Here is a 12,813-nt window from a genome sequence, read left to right on the forward strand (position 1 = left end):
AATATTAAAAAATTTGCCCATATATGTTCTTAGCTTCCATTCTATTTAAACATTTCTAGAGCAAGTAGTTACTATAATGGGAAAAAAAAAATCATATATCTGGACCTAAACCTAAATATGAAAATGGATCCACAGGCACACTCTTAACCATTTTCCAAAGAAATATGTTTAAACGGCTTTACCATGCAGAGCTATGGCTTCCCGGAAGGGTTGCAAATCAGTCTCTACAGATGAGCTAGTTTCCGTTGAAGTAGCTCGGTTAGGGGACACAACAGTCAGTCTTGGGGGAGCTCTAGAGTTTCGTGGTGGAGGAACTTTCCCACACAGGAAGCTGATCAAATCTTCTCTACGAATAGTTCTTCTGCGCTTTTTAACCCAAGCCAACACATCCTTATTGCGTCGCTGATAGCCAATCTGAATTCCAATATCAAAACTTCGCTGATGGGTGTCCACGCTTTCTGTTGGAAAAAAGAAAATGATACATGATGATCAGTAGAACCATGCTGCACTTAAAAAAAAGAAAATTTTACAAGTTAACCAAAATGAGTATCATGAAGTATGGAGCGCTCTAAATCTATCAGTAATCTATTAAACTGAATTATATTTTTGTTTGTTATACATCACATTTAATCATAATGTTCTAAATTCAGATAACATATCACATAGTCCTGGAGCTTCTGCCATGTTCTTTACAAAACTTAAATAAAAAGAGAGACTACTTATTAGCCAAATTTCCATCTTTAAATTGCTATTCCCTTAAAAAGCTTGCTATGAAACTAGTTCGTTTAATAATGCTAACAATGGGTAAATTATTAAATGTTTATTAGTACTATCTATACTCAGCTTCACCTGAGAAAAGGTTCATACAAATCCGTATCTTGAGAGTGGTATTGCTGTCCCCTTATTGCAAGAGAAAACAGGAATTGAGCGCCTGAGTAACTTCACGAAGGTCACAGAATAATATATACTACAAGAGCTAGAACTTTGCTCAAAAGACTGTGGTTCTTATCCATTAATCTATACTGCTCTCCTTCAGAAAAAAAAAAAAGTGAATTCTCGTGAATTCTAAATAGGATCGTTCAATGGATGACTAAACATTGCATATCAATCAGGCCTCGCTCACCCAGCAGCATTCATCATGTTATTTTGGAGATGCACTCCTACTGACCAGTTCAGCACTGACCGGGGGAACATACTGAAAGCAGCAGCAAACTTTTTAGAAACGGGGGGGAAATTAATTCGGATCGACTACTCAACAAAACTGAACAGTACGGTGGAAACAAAAAGCTTTCACTCATTTCCCTAGATATAGCTTCATTCTACTCCAGTACCCAACAGTTTTCCATAAACTCATAACCATTCCAATTCCAAAAGACCTTGCCTTAAAATTTCTGGCCTCCCAGTCTCCCTGTAGATTTCCCCCCCTTATATAAAGAACCAGAATGTTCAAGAAAACAATCCCTGAAATTTATTTTTAGTTGTGCTACTCAAGCAGCAGAAAACCACCAGTATATCTTTAATAGCCCAGCTGGTGTGACTCAGTGGTTGAGCATCAACCTATGAATAAGGAGGTCACGGTTCGATTCCTGGTCAGGGCACATGTCTGGGTTGCACTCGATCCCCAGTGTGGGGTGTGCAAGAGGTAGCTGATCAATGATTCTCTCCCATCACTGATGTTTCTCTCTCTCTCTCTCTCGCCCTCTCCCTTCCTCTCTGAAATCAGTAAAAGGCTAAGAAATGTAGATGATTTTTCGTGTTAAGCAAGAATTTGCTTTTACAATAGATCCAGAGATAAATAAGAACTACCTGTAATTTCTTAGAAATATTTTTACTAGAGGCCCGATGCACAAAATTCATGCAAGAGTAGTCCTTCCTTCCCCCGGCTGCCAGCACTGGCTTCCCTCTGGCACCCAAGACCTGAGCTTCCCTCCCGCCGCCGGCAGGCACCCAGGACCCAGGCTTCCTTCGCAACCCCCGGCTTCGTCTGGGAGGTAGTCTGGAAAGATGTTCGGTCTATAATTAGCATATTACACTTTTATTATTACAGACTGACTTCAGAGAGGAAAGGGGGGCAGGGGGGAGAGGGGGAGAGAAACATCAATGAGAGAATCAATGATCAGCTGCCTTCCGCCCACCCTACAATGGGATCGAGCCTACAATCCAGGCATGTGCCCTCACCAGGATTTGGATTGTGACCTTCTGGTTCATAGATGTACATTCAACCATTGAGCCATGCGGCCCAGCATGGCCTTTTTTTCTTTTTAAATCCCTTGCCTGCTACAAAGATAAATTCTGAAAGGAGTAGCAATAATCAATGAAGAGCAGTGTCCCAAAAAGAAAAACAAGAATTCAGACATCACAGAGGCTCTTAAACTGTATGAATTTCTATTATTAAAAAAAGACGGCAAAGAGGGCAACACAAGCAGAACATTACAAAAGTTATTCCTTACCAGATGATCATTCCTTATTGCCAAAAAGTTAAAAAGAAAAAGGGAAGTTGTCCATGGGAGCACTCTTAAAAATATTAAAACTCCATCCCAATTTTGAAAAAGTAGATTCTAATTTTACAGATATAAAAAGCAGCTCAAAAATGAAGTCATTTCTCCAGTATTTCACTACCAGAATAATGGCCAACTTACATGAATCAATGTCTTCTGATTTCTTATTTCACATAAACAAAAAGGAAGCATGAACTCCATCTTAAAGGCAAATTGTATTTAAGAGGACAATAAAGCACTTTTCCACCTCTCAATCTTAAAGACTTAGAGGAGTAGATAAAAATTCTAAGATGACCTTGTTAAGCTGTGTCTAACCAGCCGTGGGCAAACTACGGCCTGCGGGCCTTTGAAATGAATAAAACTAAAAAAAAAAAAAAAAAAAAGACCGTACCCTTTTATGTAATGATGTTTACTTTGAATTTATATTAGTTCACACAAACACTCCATCCATGCTTTTGTTCCAGCCCTCCGGTCCAGTTTAAGAAACCATTGTGGCCCTCGAGTCAAAAAGTTTGCCCACCCCTGGTCTAGACCTTAAGTTTTCTGAAGAAATGGAAGCATTTTAAGAGAAATCAAGTCATCAAGAAAACTAAGCCCATCCCAAAGAAGAAGGGAGAAGAAACACAAAATATATGAACCTAGAGCAGTGATGGCGAACCTATGACACGCGTGTCAGAGGTGACACGCAAACTCATTTTTTTGGTTGATTTTTCTTTGTTAAATGGCATTTAAATATATAAAATAAATATCAAAAATATAAATCTTTGTTTTACTACGGTTGCAAATATCAAAAAATTTCTATATGTGACACGGCACCAGAGTTAAGTTCGGGTTTTTCAAAATGCTGACACGCCAAGCTCAAAAGGTTCTCCATCACTGACCTAGAGGAACCCAGGTTTCTAAAAACCTGCCCTACACCTAAAAGAATTGTAATCAAGTTCATAACTGGAGAAGCTTCTCTTTTTCCAAACACAATGACTAAGGAAATTTCATTTTTCAAGAACTAAATGGAGGTAGGCCCAGAACTAGATATACAGAGGGGGAAAAGTTGGAAGCATGAAAGGGACACAACAAACCCAAAGCAGGCTTTGATGGCACAAAGATGAAGCAGACATGTAAATGTACATCTGACAAAACAGACAGCAAGAAAGAGAAGCTACACCTGCTACAAACTTTCAGTAAGGTGGTTTAGTTTAAAGAAACTGACAATCCAGGAAAGAAAGAGCTTGGCAAACAAAGTTTTGGTTTGTTCTGATTAAAGGCACAATAAAGTCTCAAAATTTAGATCTGCAAGGAGTTCATGATTTAATCAGATTTGAAGAAAGTTGGAAAACTCAATATTCACTGGTGTCGATGAGTTATATAACTAGTTGTGAACTTCTTTTATAGTGTATGCAACTGACAAATCATTTCATCTCAAAAATTCTGCACAAGTTTCAATATCCAAACCAAGAGCACACTAAAAATTAGGCATTTTGTGACTTTTACCTACTAGAAGATAGAGTAGGAGAAAAGCAGATATAACATTTAAGGTCTTCTGGTACACGCTTTTGCATTGCCTGGACATAGCTTAGTTTTATACCATTAACAACATCTCCTGAAAACAAATCCAATTATTTTCCCACCCAGATTAATCCAACCTGTTATTTTCCCTAAATAGAAAATCTCATGTTGACACTAGAGCATTTAAAATATAGTCCTATGTTTAGGACTTTAGCTACTTGGTTGAAAATAAAAACCCTCCCGCAATACCTTCAACTAAGTAGGAAAAACCTAAATGCTTATTGGAGAATCTTAGGCATGACTAGATTAGCTTTTAATTTAAATCGCAGGTTAATTTAGTATCCAGCTAAACATAAACACACAGGATGGCCTCCTGAAAACTCTCAGCTAGACTGCTTTGAATACATCTGAACCCTGACAATATTACCCAAATTCTCAAAGTACATCTCAAAGAAACAGTGGGGGACAGTCTTTGGTCCAATACCATCTGACACCAATGTCACCATGGAAAAGGGCCATTAAGCTTGAAGGTTAGGCAAACCCCAAGGGCATCACAAAATGTCAATCTAACCTTTAATCATAACACATTCATATCCTCATTCAAGAAATACTGATTCATGGCAGTCAGATGTCCCACATTTCATATTTTTTTAAAAATGTTTGAATATAAGCAGCTGAAATTTTAATTTGAGAGGTTTTTAGAAGTCTAATCCTCCCACCACTGGAATGAGGCAGTTGGCAAATGATTTCTGAGGTCAAGACCAAATGCAACACTTCCTTACATGATACACTGACAAAATTAATCAGATTTCACTATTCATTGTTTTTCTGATACTCACAAACCTTATGAGTCCACCAAAGCAAATATTCCAATTTCATAAACTGAGGAACTGAAACTGATGCTCCAAGGGCCTTACCCAAAGTTAGGTGGCACAGTTACTTCTACAAGGTATTTCTTCCTCAACAATAGAGAAGCCATTTTCCATTCTCCTTAGAGCAGGGGTGGGGAACGTAAGGCCCGATAAATCATTTGATCTGGCCTTGTGAAAGCACTAGGGGTGAGTTATTGTTTGATCAAATATAGGAGGCTAATTTTTAAGTTAACTGTCTATGGCCCTCGAATAATGTTATAAATATCCAAATGGCCCTTGGCACAAAAAAAGGGTTCCCCACCCCTGCCTTAGAGGATCTACAAACCAGAATAGCACACCACTACATCAAAGCAACTCTTCAAAGGAATACTTAAGAATCAAATCTGCACTAACCCAACAGTCTGGGGGGGGTGCGGGTAATCAAAAACAAAGATCTGGCCCTGCTCTGTGTGCCTCAGCTCAGTGGTTGAAATGCTGACCCATGCACCAAGAGGTCACTGGTTGGATTCCCGATCAGGGCACATGCCTGGGTTTCAGGCTCATTCCCCAGTGTGGGACATGCATTATTGATGTTTTGAGCTCTCTCTCCCTTTCCTTCCCTCTCTAAAATTAATAAAAAACGTTTTTTTAAAAAAGAAACAAATATCTGAGTCATAGCCAAAATAAAATTGTTTTAAGAAAATAACTATGTATCCCCCAAAGAGGTAGTATCCAAAAATAAGCACTAACTTCTAGCTAATTACATGTTTACTTAATCTTCACCTACCACACAAAACAAAGGGCAGGAACCAAGGAAGAATCATTGCAGCCACAGTTGCCTGGCATCCCATCCTTCTTCCTTTTCTAAAGGCCCTCCAAGTTTTTGTTTGAATAGCTCTTAGGGAAGCTTCTGCAGCAAATTTGCTCAAGGGGTGGAACATGTGGTTTAGTCCTTAATTAATCTGCACAATCTCAAACTGTGGCTATGATGCTGAGCTCTGAGTAAGCATGTGACCCAATTTTGGCCAAGAAACTGTAGAAGTCATTTGCTAGTAGCTCCTGGGGAAAAAACTTTCCTGGCTCTTCTAAGCTTTACTGAGTGGCTCTAAGATGTGAGTTGCCAACTTACTGTAATTAGCCTGAAGACAAAGCTCATACATACATGTGTGAGTACACAAGAGTGCAGAGCTGCAGAGCCAGGGAGACTGAGCCACTGAATTCAGTCAACCTCACCCTCCAAGTGAGGAGCCAATCCATGTCCATACCATTGAAGCCAGCCTAACTTGTATTTTTCTGGTATTTTGCAGCCAAAACAGCCTTTTACACATTAAGTAAAATTATTGTCTTTTATAAAAACTTACAAACAGCCCTAACCGGTTTGGCACAGTGGATAGAGCATCGGCCTGCAGACTGAAGGGTCCCAGGTTCGATTCCAGCCAAGGGCATATACCTTGGTTGCGGGCACATCCCCAATAGGAGGTGTTGCAGGAGACAGCTGATCAATGTTTCTCTCTCATCGATGCTTCTAACTATCCCTCTCCCTTCCTCTCTGTAAAAAATCAATAAAATATATTAAAAAACAAAAAAACTTACAAACAGCCCTAGCCCAGTGGTCGGCAAACTCATTAGTCAACAAAGCCAAATATCAACAGTACGACGATTGAAATTTCTTTTGAGAGCCAAATTTTTTAAACAAACTATATAGGTAGGTACACTGTTATTAACTTAATTAGGGTACTCCACACTCAAGGGGCCAAAGAGCTGCAAGTGGCTTGCGAGCCGCAGTTTGTCGACCACTGCCCTAGCCAGTTTGGCTCAGTGGATAGAGCATCGGTCTCCGGACTGGGTTCGATTCCAGGCATGCCCAGGTTGTGGGCTCTATCCCCAGTAGGCGGCACGCAGGAGGTAGCTGATCAATGACTTTCTCTCATCATTGATGTTTCTATCTCTCTCCCTCTCCTTTCCTCTCTGAAATCAATAAAAATATATTTTTAAAAAATTACAGACAGAATCTAATAACAATATTAGGAATAACTGAGGCTACTACTGCTCCTTACAAGTTTAATACAATTTAAGACAGAGTTTCTAATTGTGATCCATACTAAGGCATTTTGTACAAAGTCTTAAAGTTCAATAGTTTTTGCAGCAAGGATAGTCACAAACAAGCTCCAAAAATTGTAAAAAGCTGAAATCCCAGTATCTGTCTTCAGGCAGCATATGCTTGTCTGCCCGTCTGCTTATATATCAATCCACAAATTTTCAGTTTGTTCAGTTCACTTTCAGTTTATATGTATATATTTGCGTGTGTGTGTGTGTGTGTGTGTGTGTATAATACATATATATCCAAAATGGCCCACTGTAGTGAGACAACATATTATAAACAGAATTTAGCACCAAGATGTCTCAAAAAGCATACTATTTTTCACCTGAAAATTTTATTATACTTAGCCATTTTAGGGGAAAATGAAGTAAAGTACACACCATGTAGTTTATTCCAACACAAGAAAAAAAGTATAGACAAAAAATAAATTAGAGTATCTTTCCTTCCTCTTCAGTACTGCCCACAGCCAGAAACATCTGAAAAAATAAAACCTGATCACCAACAGTCAACCCTAACACTTGAATACTCACTATATGCCAGCACTAAACTAAGAGCTTTGTACTAAGCTGTGAAGACTAATCCCTGCCACTTACAGTTAAGAAAATGAAGGAGCACAATGGGTAAACATCTTGCTCCACTGTCTGTCTCCAGAAGTTTACTGCTATGTTATATTAAGTCTAAATTCTGAACTCAGATAATCCAGCAGTAGACTCCATAAGGTTGCTGGCCTGGAGCAAATGCTATTAACAGGGAGACCAGGAACATCTTTAATATAAACAAATCAAGAGAAAGCTCTCAACATGTGGTAGAACTCAGCATGCAACTGAAGTTTCAGAAGCAGTTTTAAAATGCAAAGAGGCAAACAAGGCATAGCATAAAAAAAAAGAATTAAAGAAGAAAAACCTTCACAAACTGAGAGAAACAAAGAAGTGGCTGTACAGGTTAATATCAAAAGCACTAGCTTATAGGGGCTGCTGAAGAGCTGAGCACCAGCTGACACCTCAGTCTGACCGTGTGAGGCTCCTAGGATGGCCTTGTCCTAGAAGACAACCTAAACAAGTAGCCCCATGAAGGAGGAATCTGGAATTAGATAAGGAGAATATGTACTTTCCTAATGAAGAGTCAAAAGACAGAGACTGGAAATCAATCACCCAAGAAAATGTGGTGGGTGGGTGGTGGAATTAAGAAGCAACACACAGGCTTGGCCAGTATTTCCCAGTAAGCATCAACCTGAAATATATTAAAATGACCTCAGTAACTTTTCACTCCCTTTAGTTGAAAACATCAAAAAAATGCACTAGACTAGGCAAAGGAGACACAACCTGACTGAATACTGAACGAACATCGCCCTCTTTAGAGTTATCAAATCAACATAAAAACGAGAACCAGCAAGAGTTATCGAATCAACATAAAAACAAGAACCAGCATCAAGATTTTCCTTCCCCTTTCCAAAAAAGGCTGGCAAAGTCTGGCCCTACTTTGTGGAGAAGGAAGCATCATTCCATTTTGTTGAATTCTGTCCACTCACATATCCCAAAACTCACTCTCCTCCAAATCCTTCCAGCTATATTTTCTGCCTAACCAACATAATGTTCAATTTTTCGTAAGACCACAGGGGCCCTCTTCTAGGCTTGAACCTCATTTCTGACCTTCCAATGTGCTCATTTTTAGAGATTATGAAGAAGTTGGTGAATGTACCAAGCTACCCCTAGGCTGCAAAATGAGCCATTTTTTAGCTTGCTAGGTTAATTGCTTAATCATACAAAATACAGGAGCACCACCCAATTAAAAAGATCCCCTCAAATCGCCCCCCTTGTAAATTACATTTAAATAATCAGAACTGTGAACATTCTGATTGAAATTTACCACTACTTAATGCTGCATACACTTGTGACACTACCTTGCCAATTTTTAGACCTATTTACGGTATTCAATTATTCCTACAGTTGAATTGTGTTCTCTACACCACACCCTGAAAAGGAATAACAATGTAACTTCAGAGCACTATCCACACTCTCCTTAAATCAGATAAAAAATGTTGCTACACTACCAAACTCCACAAACCACAACTTACCTTTTCTATCAGGTACAAAGGAATGCATTTAACAAAAATAAAATACAAAGTAAGAGTAATTCAGTCTAACAATTCAGCATTTGCAATTCAGCATTTGCAATAATGTAAGAATCTCAGGTGATGTTTATTTCTAAATAAATGAATATTACATTGTTTCTAAACAAATAAAACTAATAGACTTTTTGTAAATCAAGTAATCAACTGGAGATTTCAAAGTTCAGCTTCTAAGCCCATCTACTTATATGAAGAATTTGCACTAAAGAAAACTGCCAGCTTTAGCCCTAAAGAAGTAGAATCTTGTAGACAAGAGCACCAAAAACTAAAAAAAAAAACACAACTAGAAAGCATTCCTATTTTTGTATAACCTAGGCCAGTGGTCGGCAAACTGCGGCTCACGAGCCACATGCAGCTCTTTGGCCCCTTGAGTGTGGCTCTTCCACAAAATACCGACTTCTGCACAGGGGCCACGAAGTTTCAATCGCACTGTACATGCGCGCCCACACATGGTATTTTGTGGAAGAACCACACTCAAGGGGCCAAAGAGCCACAGTTTGCCGACCACTGACCTAGGCAAACCTGGCACATACACGGCACTAAAAATGTGTTGCCTTCCCCTTTAAATAAAAAGCCAATTGCAACAAGCAAATGGATACCCCATGGTACCATCATACAACAGAAAGTACTCAACAAAACGAAAAAGAAAAAAAGGCACTGACTTTTATTAATGCATGCAATGTGAACTCAATCTCAGCAAAAGGAGCCATACACAAAAGCTGCATACTGTAAGGTTCTATTTATGAAATTATGGAAACAGGAAAAACCATATATTCAACAATCAGATCAGTGGTTGCTTAGGGACTGTGGTGGAGATAGAATTTCTTAACAGTGTCTGTCAAGCTCAAGGTTACATCTTTTAAAGGGTAATTTTAAAGCATGTAAGTTATACCCCAAGAAATCTGAGTATTTTAAAAAATGAGTTCTATGTCTTACTTCAAATTTCCCTGTCTGGATGAAACCAAGAGCCATCCCAGAGAATATTCCTGTTAGCAAACTACTCAGGAGTCAAAATTTAAGGAACTCGCCCTGGCTGATGTACTTCTGAGCATGAGGCAGGTTCGTTTGTACCTGGGTTGTAGGTTATGTGCAGGGGAACAACCAATTGACAGCCTCTCTCATATCTGTTTCTGTTACTCTCCCTCCCTCCCACTCTCTCTAGAAAAATCAATGGAAAAATATCCTCAGATGAGGATTAACAATAAAATCAAAGTTGATCACTGGGGCACGTTTTAATTGTTTCCCTTTTTTTGATAAGCCTGGACTATCGGTTCCTCATTCCCTAAAATTAACATTTTACTCACCAGTTTCAGTTTACATTATCAAAAAAACGCAAATTCTACCCACAAAATCTCACAATGGAGTATTTTTCTTATAGAATGCTACCATCATTTGCACATTCTTTACACACAAAAAAAGAATCTGAGAATCAAGTCACTCCACAGCCTATTTTGATAATTTTGAAATGCAATGCGTTCCATTACTGTTACCAGCAGCTTCTAGAAGTTTGAAAGCATTTAATCATATCTTTATTAAGATTAACAGTCAAATTCAAATCCTTTTTCCATAGAAACCTTGCCCCACCCCCCAAAAATTAAACCCAAATTTCCCAATCTTCAAAATCAGTAAGACACAAAATCTCAACCCATTGTCAGGAAGAGAGCACAATGGGCAAGAACGTTTACTTTAACATATCTCCGTGTCATCACACAAGAGGAAAATTAACTCCAGAAAGGCACTACCATAAAACACAACTCTTAACTCACACTCAGATCACAGATTTCCTGTCAATACTGTACCAGTAGAGACAAGGTAGTTTCCAAGATAAACACTTGAAGTTGCTAGGGAAGCGCAGCGTGCTGAGATGGGCACAGGTTATTTCAGTTAGCTAGTTTACAACGCACTTACAAATGCTGCAGACGATCATGCGCTAAGCTGTCCATCACAAGCATCTTTTCCACAAGGTGCCTACAATTCTCCACACGCCCCCCCGCCCCCCCAACCTCGCTGTGGCGCAAAACCATAAACTTTCTTCCCTTGGGCGCCTTTTCCAAAGAGAAGCTCCTCTCACCCAGTCAGCTCAGGGCTTCTTGACCTGCGCATTTGGGGCCTGGAGGTGGGGTGCGGTGAGGGTAACGCGTCTGCCTCTAGCCAACAGGACATTCAGCAGCCCCTCCAGTGATGACATTCAAAAACGCCCCTAGACGTAACCAAATGCACGGGGGGGGGGGGGGGGGCGGAGAGGGGAGGAGCGTCAAAATCGCCCCCAGCTGAAGATCCTCGATCTCGCTAGAATAGCCCCATTTCCAAGTTGCAAGACACCCGGGGTTCATCGTTGGGTACAGGAGCAAACACTCCGGCAGTGCGGGTCCAGGTACGGGCGGCCCACACACTTGGAACGCGGGCCTTTCGCCCTGACGCAGGCGCCCTTCCCCTCATCGGCAATGCCGCAAGGTTATCTTTACCTTTGTAGAGGTTGGTGACGGCGGTGGCTGCGTTTTGGAAGGGGACCCAGAGAGAAAGTCCTTGTTGCTGACACACTCGGTCTGTAAAAGTGGGAAAAGGGAGGAGGGAAAAAAAAAAAAAAAACGGAGAAAGAAATGTTATTTGGGCGTCAATCATTCAGGAACGGCCATATTAGGTTTCGCCATTTTGTTCCAGGGTTTCGGGATCCCACAGTGACTGGGAGGAAGGCAGAAAAGGGGGCCGCGGAGGGGTGGAAGGGGAGCCTCGGGGTCCGGGGCGCAGCCCGAGGCCCAGCCACGGCGCAGGGAGGTGCCCTGTCCCCGCCCCGAGGCCGGCTTCGGGCACAATAGGGCCGGCCCCGTCGCCTCCCTTCGCCATTTTGTGACTGGGGGCTCCTCCCCTGCCCTCCCCGGCCCGGGCCCCCCGGCAGCCAGGCCCGAGGAGCGGGCGGCCTCCCCGGGGCCGGCCCCCAAAGCAGACCTCCCCCGCGCCGGCCCCGGCCTCCCCCCGGCGCCCCCGCGGCCCGGCCTCCGCGCCGCCATCTTGTGAGGAGGGGGCAGCGGGGCGGCGGCCGGGCAGGGGAGGCCGCCCGGGGGGGCCCTCGGCCGAGGGTCGGGCCGAGGTGGCGGCGGCAAGATGGCGGCGGCGGCCCTCACCTTTGTAGAGCTGGGCCACGGCGGTGGCCGAGTTCTGGAAGAGGTGCCACAGCTTCTGTTGCTTGTGCTCGGGCTGCGCCCCGGCCGCCGCCTCGTCCTGCAGCTCCGGGGGTAGCTGCTCGTCCTGCTCGGCCTCGGCCAGGCACTGCCGCTCCCACTTGGAGAACCAATGCTCGGGCCCGTGCTCCTGAATCTCTGCCTCGCCCTCTTCCTTCCGCTCCTCCATCCTCCGCGGCCTCCCGCGGCCTCGCCGCCGCCGCCGCCGCGTCCTCCTCAGGCTAGGCTCCCGCGGAAGCGTCGTCGTCAAGCGGCCCGGTGGCGGGGCCCAGCGGCCGGCGGCGGCTCCTCGCGGCGGCCCAGGCCTCCTGCTCCCCGACGACCTGCGAGCCCCGCCCCGCGGCCCCGCGCTGCCCGGGACGACCCCCGCCCCGGGCCTCCCCACCCCTGGGCCCCGCCGAAGGTCGCCGAGGGCCGGAGGACCGCCGCCGCCTCTCGCCCCTAGAGTCGGAGCCCGTCTACCGTCCCCCCATGGCGCCGCGGCCCCCCGCCGTAGGGCCGCCGCTGCTGACAACCGAGCCCTCCCAGCAGCCGTGCCAGCGCCAATGAGCCC

The 12,813-nt window shown here is 43.1% G+C and overlaps 1 protein-coding gene across 1 annotated transcript in view; it reads right to left on the reverse strand.

The window, feature by feature from the left end:
- HAPSTR1 (HUWE1 associated protein modifying stress responses) overlaps positions 1-12,589 on the reverse strand; it is a 28,227-nt gene extending 15,638 nt beyond the window's left edge. The window contains exons 1-3 of the mRNA XM_081090209.1: positions 12,204-12,589; positions 11,547-11,627; positions 183-458 (exon numbers count right to left, since the gene is read on the reverse strand). Coding sequence (XP_080946335.1) covers positions 183-458; positions 11,547-11,627; positions 12,204-12,429 — 583 coding nt within the window. The 5' untranslated portion in view covers positions 12,430-12,589. The remainder of the gene's footprint in view (positions 1-182; positions 459-11,546; positions 11,628-12,203) is intronic.
- Positions 12,590-12,813: the final 224 nt, after the last annotated feature.

Source organism: Myotis nattereri (assembly GCF_964212035.1).
Source record: "Myotis nattereri genome assembly, chromosome: 4".
Lineage (NCBI taxonomy): Eukaryota > Metazoa > Chordata > Mammalia > Chiroptera > Vespertilionidae > Myotis > Myotis nattereri.